This window comes from Ptychodera flava, chromosome 21, assembly GCF_041260155.1.
Source record: "Ptychodera flava strain L36383 chromosome 21, AS_Pfla_20210202, whole genome shotgun sequence".
In the NCBI taxonomy this organism is placed as follows: Eukaryota; Metazoa; Hemichordata; class Enteropneusta; family Ptychoderidae; genus Ptychodera; species Ptychodera flava.
Genome location: NC_091948.1, coordinates 6,673,694 through 6,697,203, shown reverse-complemented (window position 1 = coordinate 6,697,203; position 23,510 = coordinate 6,673,694). Strand labels below are relative to the sequence as shown.

The 23,510-nt window shown below is 40.4% G+C and overlaps 1 protein-coding gene across 1 annotated transcript; it reads right to left on the bottom strand.

Moving 5' to 3' along the window:
* Window positions 1-151: 151 nt before the first annotated feature.
* Window positions 152-22,704, bottom strand: LOC139121235 (kelch-like protein 26). Its single transcript, XM_070685946.1, has 4 exons — window positions 21,054-22,704; window positions 2,274-2,459; window positions 1,496-1,648; window positions 152-910 (listed from the first exon to the last, which is right to left on the bottom strand). The coding sequence occupies exons 1-4, from the start codon at window positions 22,156-22,158 to the stop codon at window positions 477-479; spliced, it is 1,878 nt and encodes a 625-aa protein (XP_070542047.1). The 5' UTR covers window positions 22,159-22,704; the 3' UTR covers window positions 152-476.
* Window positions 22,705-23,510: the final 806 nt, after the last annotated feature.

Below are 23,510 nucleotides of genomic sequence, written 5' to 3'. Positions count from 1 at the left end.
AATTGTCAAGTAAAAGCAATTCCAGATGTGACCTTGTCCATTCCTCCGCGTAAATGTCGGAATACAAATAAATGCCGGAGACTGTGTGCATCGTTGCTACGTTTTATTTTGAAATTCACGACAATTTTATCTTAATGGAAATTGAAATAGTCTTATTGTATGTGGATAACGACGGGCCGTTTTCCAACTTTATGGTTCGATATGTCGGAAAGCGTAAAATCTTGAGAGTTGATCTCACTGAAAATTACAAATGCAGCCATTTCTGATGTTTATATACGATGGAAAATTGATGTAATGAAGATGTACGAATAAATATCACAAAAGACGGCCAATCGGAACCATAGCATTGCACACTTCAAGAAGTCGATAACTTAATCGTTTGAATGTTTTTAATATAAAAATCAACCCATTGGTATATGAAAAGACCTCACTTTAGCTAAACCTTGAAACATAAAGTACAAAACTTTTGACCTCTGCTACGGTAGCTTATGGAGTACTAAGGTACAGCAAGCGATCCCCGTATATGGTTTAGGAATAGACTTCATGACGGTCCATTCGTCCTTAGCAGTATCATAACACTCAACCGAGTCTAACCAGGTGTTCGAGTCCCAGCTATACCCTCCAACAACATAAATTTTCCCGTCATGCACCGTGCAAGCAGCTTCGGCGCGTGGTGTGAGCATGTTCGCCAGAGAGGTCCATGTATCCGTCAGACACTCGTATCTCTCGACTTTGTCAACACATTGTAGGTTGCCGGATTGGTCGACAGTCGCACCGCCTGCCAGGAATAGATTTTTACTCGCGGAGACTAAAAGTGCGAAAAACCTAGGAGTTGACAGCGGGCGTTTTGTTTCCCACTTTTTGGTCTTCGGGTTGTATCTTTCCACCTTGTTGGATATCCGCCGGTTACCTAGTAACAATTCAATCGACAAAATTACTTTAAGGTAGAATGCGCCTCAGGGACAGATATTCTGACTCCCAAACCTTTACAATAGTTCTTCAGCCTACTACTTGTGGGGCTCATATTGAAGCTCTTGTAGTAAAAGTTAACAACGTTACGTCTTATTTCGTCAAAATCGAAATTTAACGTTTTCCTAAGGAAATCACATGGATGGCAGCATTTTTGAAATTTAAAGTCTACCTAAATTTAATGACATTTATTTCCAAAGTACCAAAATTTGCATGATGACTCTCCCCCAACTTTTCTTATTAATTTTGAAATATAAAATTTATTTGAGGAAAGTTTGAACAAATTAAAGGGTTGTTTTGCAATTTCGAGTTGCATACTACCTTAACAGTGTCTAATATGGTAATTTACAGGATGTCTGGTCTTGACACTCTGTTCCGTAGTAGGTATGACGTCAGCTTAAACAGGTTTGTATTCAATTTTGAGAATAATCAATTATCCAAATACCGTGGTCATAAGCATCTAATCACAAAATTTTAAATATAATTGACCATCGTCCATTACGGACCCATGAACACATCAACTTACCGGATCCTCCCATTGCATAGAGACGTCCATTATGTGTCGCCACAGCAACAGATCGTCTGGGATCGCTGAGTGGTGATATAGTTTCCCATTTGTCAGTATACGGGTTGTACTTCTCAACATCTGCCAATGACGTACTGTCATCGATCCTACCACCTGAAAATGCATCACGTGATAAAAGCTGTTACTCGACATATCCACTCACCAAAGAGCGATTTGAAGTTAATTATCGATACAAGTCTCTGTTTGCAATCTTTCTGTTCTTTGTCGGAGATAAATAACAGCTTCCCGGTATCAACCGTGTAGATTCTATAAAGTTGTCCACGTGTACCACATGTAAAATAAAGTTCGTGCATGCGGAAGTACCTTTCGTAGGATCTTAGAAAACCTATACATTGCCTTCAACTTTTGAAACAGTTTTCAGCTTCTCGACACTTTTGGACTAGCGGCACAAATTAATCTAAAACTTCAAGGCGACTAATAATGCGATGTCACATCATACAAGCTACCTACGAAAAGAGATTAACCCTTTGAGCACTGTATATCCCCGCCCCCAAATATCAGAGCAACATTTTACCAATTTTTATGAATTTTTCTGTAATTTTTCCAAGATTTTGGACCAAATGGACATAGATTTTCATGGACTACACTTTTTGAGTAAAAATCAAGAAAAAAATGTCTATCTGAAAGAAATTGTTTGGCGTTTTATTGTATAAAGGCAACAAAAATCGACGTTGCCACTCAAGGGTTAACTGGGACAACCGATAGAATATGACCTTACCGACAGCGTACAGCATGCCATCAAGGACTCCTAATTGAAAACTTTCTCGTTTATTCTTCATACTGGCAATTTCTATCCAAGAATTGGTTCTTGGATCGTATCGATGAGCTCTGTCAGTCGGGTGCTCAGTTCTGTCCGTTGTGTGCCTGCCTCCAGCCACGTAAAGAAATCCGCCCAGAACCGCCACTGCAGGAGTTGGGCATGAGATTGAGAAAGTGAGATTCATTCAAAGTTTACACCTACTGACTTTCCAGAGTATGAATCGGAAAGAAAGTCTGGTGGTAATACTGGTAGAGACAAGCGGGAAGAAAGTTGCGCATGCGACAGTCTTTCACATATTGTATAACTTTGCCCAACCTTCAGACAACAATTTTATCTTTCGTTTATCATATCCTATTAAATTTTCGGTCACACAGAGGGCACTTCTCATGAGCTTCACGTCATACCATCATCATACCATGATTGTAGGACTTTTATTTTACATAATTATATATACAACACGCTTTAACGTTTCATACAAAAACGGTCGGGAAAGTTTTTGGAATACTCCAGTCTCACGCACTGTTGTCAATGAAGTTGACATTGACTCGTGATGAGAGTGATTCGTATTGGTGATGCATTGATTCCAGCTATTGCAAAGTCCCTGGGTGTTCTTCTTGATTCATGTCTTTCTATGAAAACCCACGTCGGCTCGATCTGTCAGTCCACTATGTTTCACATTCGTCGCATTGCCCTCATCCGTAAATATTTGTCTAGGACAACTACTGAACAGTTAGTTCATGCTCTAATAACCTCCCGTATCGACATGTGTAATTCTTTGCTGTACGGCATACCTCAATATTCAATTAGTCGTATCCAACACATACAAAACATTGCTGCCAGGATTGTTACCCTTTCAAATCGTCATGCTCACACTACTCCACTTTTACAGGAATTGCACTGGTTGCCAGTTCATCAAAGGATTACTTTTAAAATCTTGATAATCACTTTCAGATGTATTCATGGTTCTGCCCCCAAATATCTCACAGAAATGTTAAGTCTTTACACCCCAAGGCGTAATCTACGTTCGGCAGAGCATTTCAAGTTGTGTTCGATCAGAGTGAGAACAAAGAAATATGGTGACAGAGCTTTCAGTGCCGCTGCTCCCAAATTGTGGAACGCTCTTCCGCTGAGCATCCGTTTATGTTCAAACTTTAATAGTTTTAAGCGTTTGCTGAAAACCTACCTTTTTAGGCTTACATTTTTAAATTAGATTTTTAGGTTGTGTTTGATTTTAATTTTTTTTTTAATATCTGAAATTTCAATCTTGTAGACATTTTTAAAATTGCTTTTGTTAATTTACTTTTTAAAATGTATTTTAAAGCGTCTCTGATCACTGTTTTATGTGGATTTAGACGCTATATAAATAAATAAATTATTATTATTATTATTATTATTATTATTATTATTTATTATGTCACACTCTATCAATGTTCGATAGGGACTGTGATTTATTTCAAAACCCAAGGACAGCTGTTTTAGAGCTACATTTGTGTTTGTCTTAAGCGAAAGGGTCTACACGCTCAAAATCAAACTACTAATTGAACATTAGCGTTGCTCAGCCTAGGTCGGTGTCGTTGAAATTCACAGTGACGCCGAACCCATGTCGCCTGCTTTACTCTCATTACATAAGTAGGGAAGTAGTAAAGTAAACGTGGACAACTGGGATGAAGTAAGAATTTTACACCCATTTTATTCATTTATCTACATGAAGCGAAGGAAAAATTAACCATCCATGTAACTAAAGTATAACCCTGACCTATATACGAACTCACGCACGCGCACAGTGCATTGTCCTGAACTAAGTAGGGAATTCCCTTCTGAGTCACACACAACATGTATAAACATGTACGGGAAATTCCGTGTGAGTCATCACCATCAACTAGCCTATATAAAGGACCCCCGTTGTCAGTCCGGCCGGCCGGTCGCGGAGTCTAGCTGATGTTGAACACGAAGTTCCTATCGGGGCGAACTAACTTTCATATCCATTCAATCCATAATATCGTAGATATCGCTCCAGCGGCGGACTAAATCCTTCTTGTTTTTGAATTTCTAGCGCCTGATGAAATATGTCCTGAATAAGTTCTGACCCCGGAGCCTCCTCGTTCCGAAGGGTTGCGCCTTTTTCTCTTGTATTTGTGTAAGCAGCTGTTTATATTGAACATAATAATGTTTATATTTCTCTCGTCTCTTTGCTACACCCGTTTTCCCTTGTATTACATCAATAACGACGCCAGGTATAGGAGTTAAGCTAACAGTACCGAACTGTTGGAATTGCCGCTATTACAGCAGAACTTACAAGAATTCCCTTAGTAATATTAAGAGCCATATCAATTCGACCCATTAATTTATAACTTCGTCGATATGCAGCACTTGTTCTTTCTATGTAATCAGCCAATTGTTCAACGCTTTCAACAACTGAGACGTGCATTTTTACTGTATATGTAATGGATGATAAAAAATAATTGTAGTAATATAGAAAGACAATATGGCAGAAGGAGGAAAAGAAAATATAGAACTCCAGGATTTCGATAATGCAAATTTGAATGATGATGATACTGATATTACTGAAACATCCTTAACCGATAATGCCCTGCGGAAGTCGGTCCTTTCCAGGCTGGCAGCTTACCCGGTATCTGAGAGGCAGATGTTAATTTATTTAGACAGTTGGAAAAAAATAAAGAGAATTTGATTGATGAATTCATGAAACAACATAACATCACTGATCCGTCAGTAAAATAATATATGATTGTTAAAACTAGAATTGGTGATGATGGAAAACTATATTACAAAAATATCCCGCTACAAAAAAAGTTTGAAGGTACATTTTATGTGAAAAACTCAATAAAAACTAATCAGGATATGGGTTTGTAAAAAATGTATTTGGGGCCGCTCTAGCGCAGAGCCCGAATATGTGAGTTGTACATTGTATTCTGAAGATGTGAAAAACGATAAAATACCGGCTGAGAAGATGACGCCAGAAGACATGGGTATATACAAAGATAAACTGACATAGTTACGACAAGATGCGTCTGGTAATGCAGATAAAATACAAGCTTTTGAAAATAAAATCGAAAAATGGAACAATCTAAACCCTGAATATAGAGCTATTAATGATGAATTAAGGATTGCGAATATGCGTCTTGGCGAGCTTAACAACGAAAAAGTTAAAATAAGGCTATTGAAAAGAGAAGTTGAAAAACAGTTAGAGGAAATTCCTGTAGAACACACCCAAGCAAAAGTAAAAGCTGAAAAACTACTAGCTGAACTCATAACAAGAGAAGCTAAAGTTGACAATCGAATTGAATACGAACATGGTAAGATCAGTGAGGCACGTGAAAGTCTGGCTACGACTAGGTCTCTTCGTGATGTAATTTCTGATCCAGATTTGTCACTCAGGCTGAAGCTGACAGAGTTATTTAAACGAAATGGTATTACAATCGCTGCAATACTGACTGCCCTTGGAATGACAATATCAACAATTGCCCTGGCTGTAACTAGAGGAGGAGGGGGAGGAGCGGGAGCAGGAGGTTCAGGTCCGCCCAAAGGCTCAAGCGATAGCTATACAAAAGCGAAAGAAATTGTAAAGCAATTTGGCGAATGGTTAAAAACATTGGCCGCAAAAAGTGCTGCTGCAATACCAGGTAATCGGTTCCCCTCGTCAGTTTTCTATTAAAAACAGCAGGATCGGTGGTCGGATTTGTCGGAGAACAGCTATGGATATTTTTAACTGGTTTAACATTAGTCATTATAAATAAAATTATGTATTAATATATGACACCCCTACGGCATCGACATGTTTGGTGAAAAGAATATTGCAAAGTTTCTTTCTAAAAATAAAGACCTGTTTGGTTTCTCTGTCGAATTGGAATGGTGTAAACTCCGACGGGTAAATCGACATATCCTTCGAGCAAATCCAGGTGTCCGACTAAAGGATGATAATCTGTATCATAACATATTAGCTTTCGTGAAGGAATGTCAAAAGACTAACTTCTTTAAGCGACTAGAATTCATAGCTGTATTCCAGGATACTGAGGATGACCAAGGCTCATCATCTCCAAGAATATTGGGTCCTTCGATTGATTCGCGACACAGGCAATCGATTTATCTTTCAGGCAGACGGAAATATTTACGTAAAGATGTGATTTTTTCTTCTAAGTCATTATATACACGAAGTGAAACGTAAGATGTGATTTATTTTCTTTTTTTCTTCTACTATATACATTACACGAAAATGGGGTACGATAGAACATTATCACCGACTTTCACCAACCGAATACCGAATGGAACAAAGTCAGAAAGAACTCATCACGTGATTGCTCATAATCCAAGTGAGGCAGATCCAGGCCAGACACTTATCATACGATGTCCGAAGTTAGAAAGCGGAGTACTCTTAGTTCCAGATACTTTCGACCTGGTTTTTGATCTCGAAGTAATGGAGGTGGAACTACCCGAGTAGTACAAAATGTTGCAAAAAATTTGGTGGAGCGTATGAAACTCACATTTGAGGGTCAGACACTTTTCGATTTGAATAAATATAACCTTATTGAATGTTATCGCGATCTCTTCAAACATAAAAAGGAGAGATCGAACATGACACTGTACGGAATTCAGAACGAAAATCTAAGAAAATTAAGAAGCGGTTCGGCCGATGCAGATGCCGCCGTCGTGGGCGATAATTTACTTTTTGACACATATAAAACAAAATATGCTATTCGTCTCACTCATCCCCTCATAACAGGCCATGGAGTTGCATATCCAAAAGCGTTAGGGAGTCATATTGAATGGGAAATTACGTTGGCACCCGCCCCCCAATTACTTGTCAGTAATAAACTGATTACAACCAATTATAAATTAAAAAACATTCAAATGGAATACGAAACAATTTCTGACCTCAATCTCGCGGGTCAACTGCTGGTTATTACAACGGTGGAAAAAGTTACCTTTACGAGCATATACATTATTTTAGAACAATCCATTCAAAGAATCGGACACGGTTATCAATGAAAATATAAATGTACCACGACGTAGCATTAGAGGTATCGCTATACTCTTCACTAAAAATCAGAATCAGTCAGAACTGAACAGTGAACTTTTCTTTAACCCTCCATTGAATCTGTGTCTGTAATGATTGAAGGCATTGCAAATAAAGTGTACGCTCAGAAGATGATACCAAGACAATTTTGGCGAGAGGTGCGACGGTATTTTGCTGAAGATAAAGATTGGTGTGAAATTGATATAGATGAGGCCGATTATTTGAAGAATAAATTCTGTCTGTTTATCGATCTGCGTAGTTTTAAAGATATTGAGTTTCATGGAAATGGTTTAAAAGTAATGAACACAAGAACGGAATTCAACTTGAGATCCTGAAGAAAGATACCGAGTGGGGTGGCGATGACGCTCACAATGATAATATATTGCCCACATTTATGTTATCAGTGATGCCCAGGTCACTGTTGAAAATAGTAGATTAAAGTCTTTACAATTTTAAACCCGTCGTCCGTCCTATCGGCCATGTTTCTGCCAACCATTCGCCCGTGTCTGGATTGTATAGCTGCACACGTTTGATATCATTTGGCGCCATCATGATTTTACTACGCTTTTCACTACGGATTTCTCCAGCCTTTTTCCGTACAAACTGTACAAACTGTGCCGGCTCCGGCTTCTTCCCAGTTTCAAATAGATCTTTATAATCTTCAAAGTTCAAATGTTTTCTAACACAAACATCTTTCACCCCTTTATTTTTTTTCGTCTCCGAAGTTGGAGTTCGAAAAGCATACACTTTCGAGCGTATGCCGACAAAATCAAGAATAGGTTCACCATTCAACTCATCTTTAAATTTACCTATCACTTTTTATTAATCTTCGGAAAGTTGGGGGCCACCATGGGTCCACTCATCCCACTAGTATCATATATAGACTTCTCACCATTCTTTTCAACATCTTCTCGGACTATATCATTGAAAGTTACGTCCGGGTCCGGGAGGGGCACACTGTAAACAAAACTGTCAGTATCCATGTAGGCTAATCGTATTCCAGGGAACTGGGCCCGAAAGTAATTGTAATGGCGTCTCATACATAAGCAGCTTAGAAAGTTCCAGTACTGCCGCGCCGATGAAAACTGGTTTTACATATCTATGCTCATCCGTTTTCAGTTCCAGTAGGGCACTGTCGCAGGAATCGCCATCCTCTTCGGAAGTTATGAAAGTTATATGTTTCATCTTTGGATTATACTTCTGAATCTTTTTACGTCCACTATCCGTGCCGTTCCAGTCCGAAACAAATTTAAAGTCTCTGTACTTTCGAACATCTTCTATTGTCTTACCGAACATTGCATTATTCATCAGCTTATAGAAATTCTTTTCGAAATCTGTCCTCCCCTTTGTCCTCATTTTAGTGTTAAAGTCAATATATTTCGCGAGACATGGAGCTTCATCGAAAGCAAGCACCCGATAAATCTTTTTCAATCTCATTCCCATCCGAAGATAGAATTCCAGCAACTTGTAGTGTAAGACATAGGACTCTCTATCCATCACACTTGTAATCAGTCGACCGCCCTGCCTCGGAAATTCATAGTGATGCGGCGCTAATGGCAAATCGCTGTGTTCTTCATGTAATTCGGGTGGATATTCTAAGTCTACTTCTAGAAAACTTGGTGGAAAGGTGGCGCCGGGTCCCCACGCCCCGCCGGCTCCGCCCCCTTCATCCCACTCTTCCATCGTCATCCAATGAAGTCCGCCCGTAGGCATTGCCTGACTCATTGCCCAGCCGTAGAGATTGTTTGCATCGAGATATTTTATTTCGGTCACTGGTTTCTCTGGATCGTAATTCCCGCCGGCGGCGTAAGCAGGATGATTTGTCTGTAAATAATGAATATTACACTGGCTGATACCTCCTCGTATTCCCCTCTGAATGAATTTCATCTGCTCAGCATCTTGAATGAGTTTAAATTTATTACCCGTGTAAAGTAACATAGCATCCCATGTCAAGCCAGGCGCTGACATATAGTGGGCTGGATCTAACTTGTACGCTTCTAAACATGTGTCACGGAAATTTTCAAATATATTTGCAAGAAGTAGAACGTCAGTCTCGCAATAGAATTCCATATAATCACGAATCGTCTTACACTCAACTTCGTCCCATACTCGCAAAGCATGTTCGTAATCAGACTCTGAAATCCCCTCTTCCGTCAATTCGCTATAAAATTCCCCCCTCTCCGGGAGCTCACCCTCTTCTAATCTGTCAACCGAGTCTAAATATTCGTAGGGGAAGAAACCTTTCGCCCTTTGAATGTGCGGGTACGTAAGTGGGCCGCCGTCCACCCATCCTCCGGCACAGTTTTTTGCCAACTTCGCCAATGACCCCATCATCAGCTGAGCACTGTCCATAAACTTTATAGAAAAGAAACGTCTCTTTATCTCCCTCTTCCCATCGACAACAATTGAGCCACTAAAAATAAATGTTTTTGAGAGACCCATAATTCCACCATTACCCGTCTTAGCTATTAAATTTGGCTCTTGTCCGGGACCATCATCTATTTCATGTAATTCTTTCAAAATAAAAGAACCATCGTATCCCTTGAGGTTGTGAAAGTAGATAGGAATGGTTCTCGACGGCCGGCATCCTTCGCAATAGAAGGTCGCCTCCTCCTTCACTACTCGGTATCCTGCCGGCTCTCCACATGCAATACAGACTGGATCACATCCGTCGCGCCGGTAATTAGAAGGATCCCTCATCGGTATTATTTTCCAATAATACGATTTAGAATAATACTCGGCCCGTTCTTTCATATCCTTCAGAAAGTCTGTAACACAGGAGAGCCCCGTGAATGTTCTTTTACCATAAACAGTGGGTGGTCGCCCCGTTCCGAAGGCGCCCCACCCCCGTTCCACCATAACATATGAAAGACAAATTGGAATGTGCCGGCCGGTCCCCTTCTCAATAATTGCCTCAGTATCTGCATAGACGACGTAGGGAGAAGGAACCTTCTTCCGATGTCCTTCAAATTGACACACTTCCTTAGGAAAATCTGGCTGGGCAGTGTCTGTTCCACAGTATACCTGATGTTTTTCTAATTCTTCTGTTGACTTAAAACCTCTTTTACAAACCATACAAATACACTTCCGTCTGCGCTCATTCTTTCGATTAGTACGAGAATTACGAAGGCGATTTTCCGCAGTAATTGGTACGAAGTGAGAACGGCCGCCGTCTTCGCCAACTATCAGTAAGATATTTGCTATTTGATTCCTATCACCTTCGGAACGGGCTTCACCTTCCCCTATCGGAACGGTTCCGTCAGGGGCTCCGCCAGGGGAACTATATAACACAGTTATGTCGGACGGGGGAGCGGGATCATTTTCGTAGATCTGAAATACTTGAAGTTTGATGCCTGGATTTTGCTGCTCGAAGCGCCTGAATACAGTCAGATCGGCGGGCGTGGGCGTGGGTATTCCCTCCCAACAGTAGTCAGCAATAAATGGAGCGTACGTATTCCATTTTCTCCTTACCTGACCACATTTCTTTTCACGAAACTCCGGATCGCTCAACTTTAAACTTGCTACGATGGCGTATTGAAAACAGTTCTCGCTGCCCGAAGGTAGCACCAGATCGCTAACACAATGCTTATTTTTTAACCATCCGGGAAGTTGGACTGCGCCAGCCCCAGCCCCGAGTAAAACTTCTACTAGAATTACTTCAAAATTAAGTATCTCCTCGAGAACGAGACCAGAACCCTCAACATTTTCAATTGTATCAAGCATACGATCGTAGCGATCTATTAATTGTTGCCCCACATCCGATCCCGATCCTCTTACATCTTTTGTGTATGTATCATTTAATTTAACATACAATGAACGCGTTGTGTATTACCAGTTTTCGGATCCGATAATTTGACTTCCATTTCGGTATAAACAGAGTACATCTTTCGGGTCCCTTTGACCATACCTTCAATATCCACCAGCTCCCCGATATCCTTTACTCGCTTGACTTCAGGAATTCTTTTCGTAAAACTGCTCCCTTGAATGCTGTATGTAATTGACGGGCCATAATAATCTTTATGATATATACTATCCTAAAAATTTTTAAAATGAAAAAATAATTATCTATGATAGGTCATCAAAATCCACTATAATATTTTTGTCAGCATTTATTTGTTTATATATCTCACCTAATCTTTCTAAGTCGACTATTTCTTCCGCATCTTGAATTTCTGGTTTATTAGGCGCAGCACAAAATATTAATCTCTCAACAGTGAAAGAAAGAGCACGCTTACTTAAGCGCGGTTTAAATGCTAAGAATTCTATCTTACTACCTTTCCGGATATTACGAGGTACAATAGCAGGATTTTCTCGGACTGGCAATGGGCTCACTGTTTTAAAACCGCAGTCAATTTCTTGAACCATATCAATACATGTAGCGAAATCGTGAGCCCCTCTTTTAAACTGAAATTTAAAATACGCAACTGGCTGTGCCTCGCTCCCTCGCTTCCGATACACTTTAGATGGATTGTAAATCCAGTAGTATTCTTGGAGTGAGCGGCCAGGCTTGCAGCATAACTTTAGCAGTGCTTGCATCGAAACTTTCACCTAGGGTACGGAATATTATTAAATCGGTAAACTTTTGAAGACTCGGTTGCCAACGGACACACACCCCATCGCATGTAGCAGGATCTCTAGAGCCGTACTTAGGTCCGATGGGGAAAACCACTTCTAGCTCACTGTCTACGTATATGAAAGGATCTACCAAAGATTCACCAAATATGAGTTTGCCGTCACTGATTTGAATATTCTCTTCTCCGGTTTCAAGTATTTTTATTGCAGTTGAAATAGAAAGGATTGTCATTGTATTATCGTATATATCTTAATAAAAATAATTTAAATTTTTTTTTTCTATGATATAGTATCCCCAAAATGCCATACATATTCATAAATGGACCAACTGGAAGTGGTAAGAGTTACGATGCATTAAATTTGGATCCGCTTCACGTACCAGAATTTGACACTAGTTTTTCCAGCAACATTGCCGACTTTTATAATGGGCGCTCCCCCGTTTCGATTGCCGATTTTCAGAAACAGTTTATAGATCATACTCTTAGTTTACAATAGTCAGGCTGGGGATGGGGAGGGGGAGTGGGAGGGCCTCCCTTCAGAACGCTACATTATTTGTGACTCTTCCATCATTCAACATCTGACTTTTTCTAGAATCCGGGGCGTTTCCGTGGCAGCGGAAGAAAAAAAGATTGTTTCTAGAGCATTTGACCATTTACATAGTTTCATTATCATATTCAAAGATATGCCCTGGGATTATTGCAGGCGGAATGTGTTGACTCGAGCCAGGTCGTACGAAATAACCGCCTTAAAAGAACTAGAAGAGATTCACAACAAGTTCAAACAGACTTTCTTAGAAATTTGCCACGACTACAGGCTTCCATGTTGGTAATTCGGAACGCTCTTACGCATGAAGTTCTCAAGAATATACTTAATCCAACAATTGATACCGAGACAGTTGGGCCAGTAGAATCTCCACGAGCTTTTGACTTTGGAATTGCATGGGGCGGCGGCAGCCAAGGATTTTTAATAGACGGTTTCAAGGAGGAGGAACTTGAAAAAGCTTATTATCCACCTGGTCAAGAACAACTAGAACAACCTCGAGTCTCACTCAAGAACCTACACAAACTTCTTAATGCTTGTGAATCTGTGCATGCTTATAATGCTTCTTTTGACTTACAGGCACTTGATATGATGAAACCTTACGGTTCTGTAAGGGACTTTGAAGTTACTTGTCTATGGCTCATGTCAGTTGTGTACATTATACTTCAACCAGAACTTATAGATAAAGCTGAAAAAGGGGGACTCAAAAGAACAGCTAATGGCAACATGCACAGTCGCTTTGAAGATCTTGCAAACTTAATATGTGCCTCCGGATCCTTCCCTGTACCACCTCATCCACATACGGCCAAAAGAGATGCAATAAGTGAACATTACTTACGACAGTACATGATAAATACTTGGCCAGGTGGGGGTGGAAGCGAGGTGGTAAACTGACACTTTCGGCTTTCAAGAAATTAAGACTTCTTCCATGGTACTTATTGAATAACTTTCGTAAATACTTACGTTAGTACTTACGTAGTACTTACGTAGTACTTGACAAGTACCAGCACAGGAACTTACGAAGTTCTAATAACATTTTCCTCCGGCTCCCAACTATTGAAACTTTCTGGATAACCTTTCCATTTTATCAGATAATATTTCTTTCCTCTAATTTTTTTCGTCTTCAAAATTCGTTCTACTCTGTACAGCTCGTCAGCCCACGTTCTGAAGGTGCGCTCTGAAGTTCATCGGAATAGAAAGTGCCGAGTATTTCCTCTCCATTCAGATCTTTTATTTTGTAAACTGGTGGGTTCCCAAGCCAGCTGCGTACACAATTTTGAAACCACGAAAATCTCCTCTGTCCAATTTGGTAAATATCCTTTCTTGAAAGTGGTCTTGTATTTTGTAATTCGGACTCGTTCCCCCGGCTTGAATTCAGGGTTGGCTCCCCGGCTGCCAACTCAGGACCGAATAGTGTATAAAATGCCTGCCAATCGTTCTCCTCTGTTACGTCCCTGGGTTTCATTTTGATACTTCCGTGTACGGTGTTATTGTAATTCTCGAGAAGTTCTGGTAGAATAGAAAGCCATTCACGTGTCTGTCTGTATGTAAAGTATTTCCACATCATCGTCTTAAGAGTCCGATTAAAACGTTCAACGACGCTAGCTTTTTTGTCACTGTAGGTGTGAAACCAATGAATGCCTGACTCCTGGAGCCACCCCTGCATTTTTCGGTTAGTAAATTCCCGCCCCTCATCTGTCTGAAGTTTGTCGGGCCTTCTCCCGGATTTCTTAATCACGTCTTGTAGCGCCTGCAACGTATCATCCGCTGTTTTTGACTGTATCGGTCTAGCCCATGCATATTTGCTTGAGCACATCTGATTACTGTTAGCATGTATCGAATGTTACGGTTCTCTTTTGCGAATGGGGGAGGGAATTCCACGAGATCCGCTTGCCATCTGAGAGTCTATCGATGTTACAAAAACGCGCCGGCCGCCCGTAGCATGAGAACGAGGTACCGGTTTATGTAGATTATAAGTTAGCTGAGTTTTTAACCACTCCTGCACCTCTTTCTTGGTCACTTTCAGTCCGCTGGCCCATGCTGCGTCATATAATTTTTGTGCACCTCCAAAACCAGTTTTCGGGTTGTAATATAATTCTCTAAGAGTACCTTCGGCTTCAGCTTCCATAATTGCTATATTATACGAAAAATTTTATGCCGTACGGATGCCGTAAACGAAATACTAGTTACTGAATTGTGTACTTTGCAATCGATTGATTAGTGAATCTGCCTTCTGTTTTGACATCCTCATTCCATATTGTTTTATAATAGAGTTGATGTCTATCTCGCTCGGTGTGAAAAATAGTACTAACATCTGTATGTTTTCCCTGAATGGTTTACTAATACTAGTATATTGTTGAGTCAGAACCCAGACAGATAATCTGTCGTGTCTTGCGCTGAAAGCAATTTTGACTAAATTGTCACTGCGCTTCTTCATATCTTTGCACGCGGCGCAGTCGTCGAGTACTATTAAAGTGTTTGTACCGGCCCATTCCTTATGTACGAAGGCTAGTGTATCTTCCACAGCATCGTGTTCGACCGGAAGCACGAATACGTTGTCATCTGTGAAAATGAATCTTTTATTGTACGTTTCATTGTTCATGAATGTCGGACAAATGAAAACTATATATTCGAATTTCCTTAAGTACGGACCGGTGAGGAGGTCCATTACAAATGCTGTTTTGCCAGAACCTATCGGTCCAGTTATAATCATGTTGAATGGTGGGGTTGCGAACATTTCCATCGGATCGGATCTATATACTGTAAATAAATGTAATGAATATTGCTAAAGATAACAAACCAATTTTACCATATTCGTGAATAGGGTCTGCGCTGGTCACGCTGCTGCTTCCGTTCCGAAGGCGGGTGGAGGGCCTTCGGGGCCGATCCGAGTCGTGTCATTGTGAGGTGGTGGTGACTCTCCGGGCTCGTCCTGCCACTTCACAGGATCCGCCTCCCCTTCCATCTCATGTACAGCACTTTCTCGAACTTCCGTGTTTATATCACCGTTCACCCCGAAGGACATAGATTCTGTTGCGTATTGCAATTCATTATTATAACCTGAGATTGCCGGGCCCGAAAGAATGACCATCTCAGACGGTAAGAGAAGTAAATTGGGTGAAACTGCCATATCAAGTTTGACACCAGTATTCATTATTGTGTCTTGATATCGCCTATAACTAATTACTTTGTCGGTATTACGAATTTCATCTTCGAGGAGAACACCGAATTCTTTTCGGACTTGCTCTGCACTGCCAGTATCACCCACTATGGTACTGCGAATATTTGCTTGTGCGCCGAGTATGCAATATACGTAGGCTTCAAGACTTTCATTGAGGCGGGCTAGGCCAGCCTTTGTCAATCCAGAGTCTCCCTTCAGAGGAATGAAACTATTATATTGTCCCTCCGATCCATCATTTCGGAAGAAATAGTAGTGCGGTCGTTCTTTGTCGGACAGTACATGTTTTTTCTTTCCAAAAATGGTATGTGTATAGAAACGCCTCCGTCGGCGGAGAGGAAAAAGTCATGACCGTTGTATATCGCTTTTGGCTGTCGAACAGGGCCACGATTAGTGTAATATTCATATCCATAACCAAGACCTTTATTTTGACCTTTTCGATAACGAAAGTCGGACTTCGTTGGACTTATATTTCCAAATTCTGTACATAGAAGTTCATATTGGACGAGATTGTATGGATTGTCGCCCGCTTTGAAGGTGGGGGTATCGTCTGGAAGTGCAACGCCCATTTCGTGAAGGATACGACGTATTGTAAAATATACATGGAAACGGCAGAATGATCGTATTTGGGGCGGAAATTTCTTATCAAAGAGATGGGCGAATGATATACCACAACCAGTAGTGCTGCACCATACAGCGAAATTCAGTTGCTGGTCCCAGTATTTCATGTTTGGACCGCCCAGCCAGACATTACTTTCTTTCGCTGATCGATGAGTGATTACGTTATCTTTGAACACATCCCGTGGATGAAAAGTAAATTTATCTGTCGGCGTTACATATATTTCTAAGTCCATGAGAATAGGTTTTATTCCTCCATTCGGTTTGGAAGGAATATCAGCATGCTGTACTGTCGGTACGCTCGTCTTATTCAATTGAAAAGCAACTGGGAATAAGTCTGTACTCATGATTTGTGTTTCTATATACAGATAGATTTAAATGGAGGAGAATTTTCCATACTTCGGAATCGTACTAACATTCCAGACCATGTTAATATTATATTTCGGATTCAGGTTTAAACGAATTTTTTATTTTTTACTAAGAATAGATAACATACTGCAAACAATGGAGAATTTAATAAAGACATCGGCAAATACACGTTCCGAAGGGGCACTACCAACCGCAGCGTCGGACGCTCGATCCATAATAGAGACGAAACGTGAAAAAATACTCTGTGTCATCGCAAGTGGTCAAAGTAAGTTATTTTTTGGTAAGGAGATTTCAGTTGCTGACGTAGAAAAATGGGAGATGAAACGGTGAATAAAGCATTTAAAGTCTATGAAGCGAAATACAGTTCTCTTATAAGTGATAATATCACTCAAAGTTTCATAGATCTAGGAGCCCGTGCAATAAGTCAGGTAGTTCCAATCGATGATCGAGATAACTATGCCACTGATCTTAAAAAGATTTTATTCTAAACAGTGAAATAAAAAGATTATCAGGACGGATAGCGTACACGTGGGGCCCCATACTTGCTCTAGTTTCCACCGGTTTAATTACGGGTAAACATTTAAATTTTAAAAAATCGGGTTAATATAGTACCTGAAATAAATGGATTCAACTTCGCCGACTCAGCAAACGCTTCCGCCAGGGACTCCGTCAGAAGCCCCGCCGACGGAGCCCACACCGGAAACGGAAACGATTCCGACACAGCGCAACATAGAGAAAGTGACGTTACCGCCGAAGCATCCAGGAGAGTTGCTGCGGGCAAGCGACTAGCGGAATGGAACAGGAAAACAAGGAGAAGAAACTAAAGCAATGGAGGGGAATGATAGTGATGCGGTAGCGACTGAAGCAGACCTACCGCCTACAATGAAAGAACAGTGTGATAATAAATCACGCTGGTATAATAAATGTTATCTTGTTTTAGAATTGTGGGAGTTTCATTGACTGCATTAGGGCTATATTGGGGGCGTGCTCGGCATACCCCCTGTCCCGTTAATCGATCGAGTCCAGATCGGAAAGGGGCTGCTCCCCAAAATAGAAAGCGGAAAAAACAGAGCCAGTAGCGGCTCCGGGGGCCAGCTCCTCTACATTGTATGAGATGGATTAACTCCCCATATTTTTTATTTTTATTTTTTATTTTATATACTAGTCAGCAATCATGGATATTAAAACAGTTGTAAACACAATGTACGATGGTATTGTAATCGCAGGACTTGCGATGGATATCTTATGATCTCCAGCAAATTTCTGAAAATAGAGGTTGGCGATCCAAGTCGACCAAATTTGACTCGCTTGGCAAATAGGCGGTGCGACTGCTGCCGCGGTTGCGACCAAAGATCTCCTTGAACAGAAAAATATTATTCCTGCAGAACCTTATACTTCGTAATGGGCACCTTTGGAATATTATTCATCGAACATTTATACTTAGTAATATATACAGCGCACAACAATGATCATTTGGATTGAAAGCCAAACAGGTGAACCAGTCACTGTTAATTTTTACCCTTGCATTGACACGACACAGTTTACGAAGATAAGACTGCTAGAGTGCGGACTATATAATTCATGGCATAACATAACATCGACGAATAATGTAATAAAATATCAAGAAGGTGACCAACCGAAGAAGACTAAATCAATACGTCCAGGTAACTACAATATCGATACGTTAAACAAAGCAATCGGGTTGAAGCAAAAATTAATTTTGAAAAACATCTGCCGACAAACCATGTTTATCTAACTTTGGCTAAAGATATTAAAGTCTATTTTAATGCCACAGGTAGCTTCGCCAACGTCGTCGGCTTTTCAGATAAACCTGAGAACAACCCAGTTATAAAAAGTACTATGAGTCCGAAGAAAGTGGATTTCTTAACAGTCACTAAATATATAGTTCATTCAGATGTAGTCGATGTTACTGGAAATTATGTTTCATTTGGTTCGGGTGCCTCCGGAGGATACATACAGGGGAAAGTATCGAACTGTTTACAAATACTTCCCATCCGGGATACGAGAGAAATAAGTGAAAAGGTTACTTACGATTTTAAAAACGGAGCAATTTCTATGCCATTGAGAAAAGGGGGAGATTACATGAATTCAATGCGTATCTGGATAACAGATCAGGATGGGAACATGATCGATTTCAATAACTGGCCAATTAGCTTTTGTATTGAATTGCTGTAGTCGTTCCCGAAGCGCCGGGTGCCCCTACCGGTGTAACCCTATCGGAAGATAAACCATCCCACGACCAATCCTCCAGCAATATAGATCATCTCATATTTCTTTTGCTCAGGACTGGGTTGATAATAATCTGAGAATTGAACTGCCCCTTCCGTTCCGATAGGGGAACGGCTTTGCACCGCTTCTGCTTCTTCTAGGATTTCTGCATCTGTATCTCTTAATTCTGCCGCAGCATGTGCATCCTTTGCTGATTTTCTCTTTCCCAGTCAGCCTGGAGTAATCTTTTTTCTGACCAGACGTTGCGATCATGTTCAAATTTTTCTAATGCTTTATCATGTCGGACCTTCTCTTCAATAAGAGCATCACCATTCCCAGAAAGCTTTTGTCCGATAATATTTCCTCCTGTGAATGCCGTTGCATTTAATACAGCACCGAGAACTGTCATTCCTATAGCTGAAGCCATGATTGTGTATATTACAAGGTATTATTTTAATTTTCACTGTATATAGGTCCCTACGGAGTATGTCTGATCCAAGTGGCTTCGGTCTAGGTACAATTCGTATGCAAAATCTTGAGCTTGAAGATCTGAGTGATGTTAAAGTTAACAATAATACTAAGATGGCTGCTAATCATAATAAGGATTACGTCCTTCGTTATAAAGACCGCGAAAAATATTTCGTTTTAGCCAATGCCGCGGCGCCACCCCACGAACATGCTGTAGAATTTTCCGAACTTAAAGACATTGATGAAACTGTATTGACGCCACAAAAGCTTCGAATGATCCTACTCCTTTTGCTCTGACATGGGATTCGGCTAGTCAGAAATTCATGCCTTATAATGTGCCTCGTAACATCTTAGATATATTGGGTAGTGAAATTGCAGGAGGTGTTGCTGAACCACCAGGAACTCCGAATGTGATTTATTTTGATAGCAATGTAAACAAATATAATTGTTAGATTTTCGTAGTTGGCTTACTCCTACGAATCCATACATTGCACTTCTTGGTATACCGATTCATCTTAAAATTAGTCCTCTTAATACAATAATGAAGGCAGATAATACACTAAGAAGGTGGATAAACGAGGGGGAGAATTATTGCTCGTATACAGCTAGCGGAGTTCCAGTTAGATTATTTTGGGACACAACTTTAAAGAAACTGGGTCTGAAAAGTGTCGGTGATGAGGCAGCTGAATTAACTTTACAGACTGTAAATCAACAGATGACTGATAATATGAAAATACTTCAACATGGTACAGTTCTCATTAGATGTGTAAAGTTAGCTACTGGAGATGAATTTGACGATTTGGTTGGATATTATGCTATGAAAACAGATAACAGAACAACTTGTGATATTATCATAAGTATTGATAAAGATCGGGGAGGGGAAATGAGTATTGAATGTTTTGTTGGTGGGAATAGAATAGAGATAGAGAACGACTTAGGAACTACATTTGTACGTAAAGATAAAAGAGTGAACACTTTAGATATCAGTACCATTCATCTGAAACGACTCATTTTGTTTGAAGTAATGGTCTTCGTCATATTTTAAGTTCAGAGGAAATTACTAAAATTTTATCTATCGGGTGAACAAGTTCGCCCGATAGGAACTTCGTGTTCAACATCAGCTAGACTCCGCGACCGGCCGGCCGGACTGACAACGGGGGTCCTTTATATAGGCTAGTTTGATGGTGATGACTCACACGGAATTTCCCGTACATGTTTATACATGTTGTGTGTGACTCAGAAGGGAATTTCCCTACTTAGTTCAGGACAATGCACTGTTGCGCGTGCGTGAGTTCGTATATAGGTCAGGGTTATACTTTAGTTACATGGATGGTTATTTTTCCTTCGCTTCATGTAGATAAATGAATAAAATGGGGTGTAAAATTCTTACTTCATCCCAGTTGTCCACGTTTACTTTACTACTTAGAGAAGTCTTATTCATCGTTTGTACAATTAAAACCATTTGCACAGGTGCTGCGTTCTCCTTAAGGTCTGAAAAGATGTGCCACGACTCTAATGAGGTATACAGTGTTTGTACGGTACACACAGGACATTTAAACGAAGGGTCACATTTTATTATTCCGTAGAACTATCGATCCGTACCAGTTTTGTCAATTTAGCAAAGCTTACTTAATGGCAAATCTGCATTTTGTTCCGTAAAAAAATGGACAGGTAAGTTTACATAGTTTATAACAGATCGCGTTACCAAAACTATTGCCAAGAGGTCACATACCTGCATGGTGGTGTAGCGGGTGTCCCATTTCTGTTAAATATCTCCATTCTTTTGAGTCAGGATTAAAATACCTCACTGTCTTGCTAACAGAGTCCTTGGACCGCCTCGGATGCCCTCCCAACGTTACAACGGTGGACATCTTGATTATTGATCGAGGGGTGGTACGACTGGACTGTAGGATGCTCTGACGAAGGGGCAGACAATGATAATGCAGTGCCTCTTTAACGAGAGCTTCACATTCGGCGATGTTCATCAGAAAAGCGACTGGTTCGACGTGGTCCACTATATCACACGGTTTTATCATGGGTAACCGTACACACTCCAGAAGGCTGACGGAATGAGAAGTCCTTCGCCTTCGGTCGTACTCCATCCATTTGACCAGAGCTTTAAAAACTTGCAATTCAGAGTCAACAATAATATCGTCGCGGCAGAGTAATTTTTTCAAGGGTTCATAAGGAAGCAGCAAAAAATCTTCCAGATCCGAAACTTTTGAAAAAGTTTCTGCCGCTAATTTTAGAGTCGTTTCTTCCAAATCAACCAATTCTAAGTTGCTAACTAATGCCAAAGTTCTTAGACAGGATTCAACTGTTAGGTTTCTCTTTATGTGTTCGCTGCAGACGTTTAAAGCAAACGGTACTTGTAAGTAGTGTGAAGCATGCAATAATTCTTCGACATTCTGACCATCCACGTTTAATCTCGCCATATACATTGATTCGAGGAGAGCTTCCACAGCTCTGTAACTTATGCCATGCAAGGTACATACAAACTGGTTTTCCGCCTCCGATTCCAATGCCGAGTTTTCGGCGAATATTCGACGAAAGTATCCACTGCATGCGGCAAGGACCAACTTATGAGCACCGAAACGGTGCTTGCCGACGACAAGCACGACGTCATTCAGCTGTTTTTGCTTCCACATTTCTGCCATAGAGCGTAGAACGTCTGTCGCATGCCTACTGGTTGACGAGCAGCGGCAACTGTTCCCACCAGACTCATTTTCCATTTCTGACGAATCTAACAATCTCTTACTATCCAGTGTGTTTCCGACATCACTCCTTTCTCCGCGCTTAATCTTCGTTTTCCATGAGCGTTTCGACTTGTCTGACATAGCGTTACTTTAAATATCGCTTTTTGCGATGAAATTCTTCGGACAATCCGACTTAAGGCGTCATACAATTGCACCTGCACAACCCAGCAATGGAACAATCGCTCCGAGGGATCTGAATACGTGGAACTTGCTTTGCCGGTCAGCGTTCGATAGTTATCATGCCAACAGCACCACATTGTGGTGACCATAGTAACTACTTGTGTCAACATCAAATAAAAGTTCTGCAATGCAAAAGCAACCTATCCAGGTGATAAATTCTCCCGTAATATTGAATAATAATGTCGTCGCTGAGCATGCGCGTACCCTAACAACGTCCGATCGGCCCTCCCGACGAAGTGACGATCGTTTATTAATCTGTATTGGGTGCAGACTTGAAACGGAAAAAATGTAAAAATGTACTAAATGTAAAAGATGTACTCCGCGCAAATACATCCCGACAATGTCCCGATTGTAAAATGTATTTCATGCGGACTTTTACTTAAAAATGCATTTTGTGCAAAGTCCCCCAAACTCGACTCGACGATTTCTGATCGACCCTACCGATTTAGTCCCAATCGTGAATGAATTTCGTGCGGAACATTTTATGTAAAAAAATGTATTCAATGTAAAAAATGTATTTAGTGCATTGTTAGAATGTAAAAACCTAAAATGTGCAGAATTCTTGATTCCTGAGCTATAACTATAGATGTGTAGATTTTTTGATTTTTTTGTTTTGTTTTTAATACCCCTTTATTAGATTTGACATTAGGAAAGAATAACACCAATATATCCACTGTTACATTTGTTGATTATTTCTCTGAAAAGCTTGTAATATCTCGACTTTTATGTTCATCTCTTTTGCAAGATTATACTTTATATTGCATTGAAACTATTTCAAGAGTTGACGCCTAGGGTGTTCAGTACGCCTTTGTATAAAATTTTAAGCAGTGCCTTGCATGAATTTGCACCTGACATTTCACATTGACATATTTGCAATTGTAACTACTTTCAATCACTTTGTTGGAAATTTTTCTTTTACGTTTAACAAAGTCGTCAATACGATTTGGGACCGTATAACAGATATCTTCTGGTATACCTAGTACAGAAGCAAAGTACATTATCTCAGATACAGCAAGATATTTTCTGATAACAATGCGCCCATAAATTATGACGCCTTCCCAATTAATTTATTGGCTTTTTCGAGTGACTTCACTTTTTCTTCCCAGTTTAATTTCTTGCAAAGTTCATCATCAAAATACACACCTGGTGTTTTAAGTGGGTAAGTAGTCGGATTTTTTAATGTCACCAACTTTCACTTCTCTGTCACAACTTGCCAAACAAAACACCTGTTGTTTTCTTCTTGTTCAACGTTA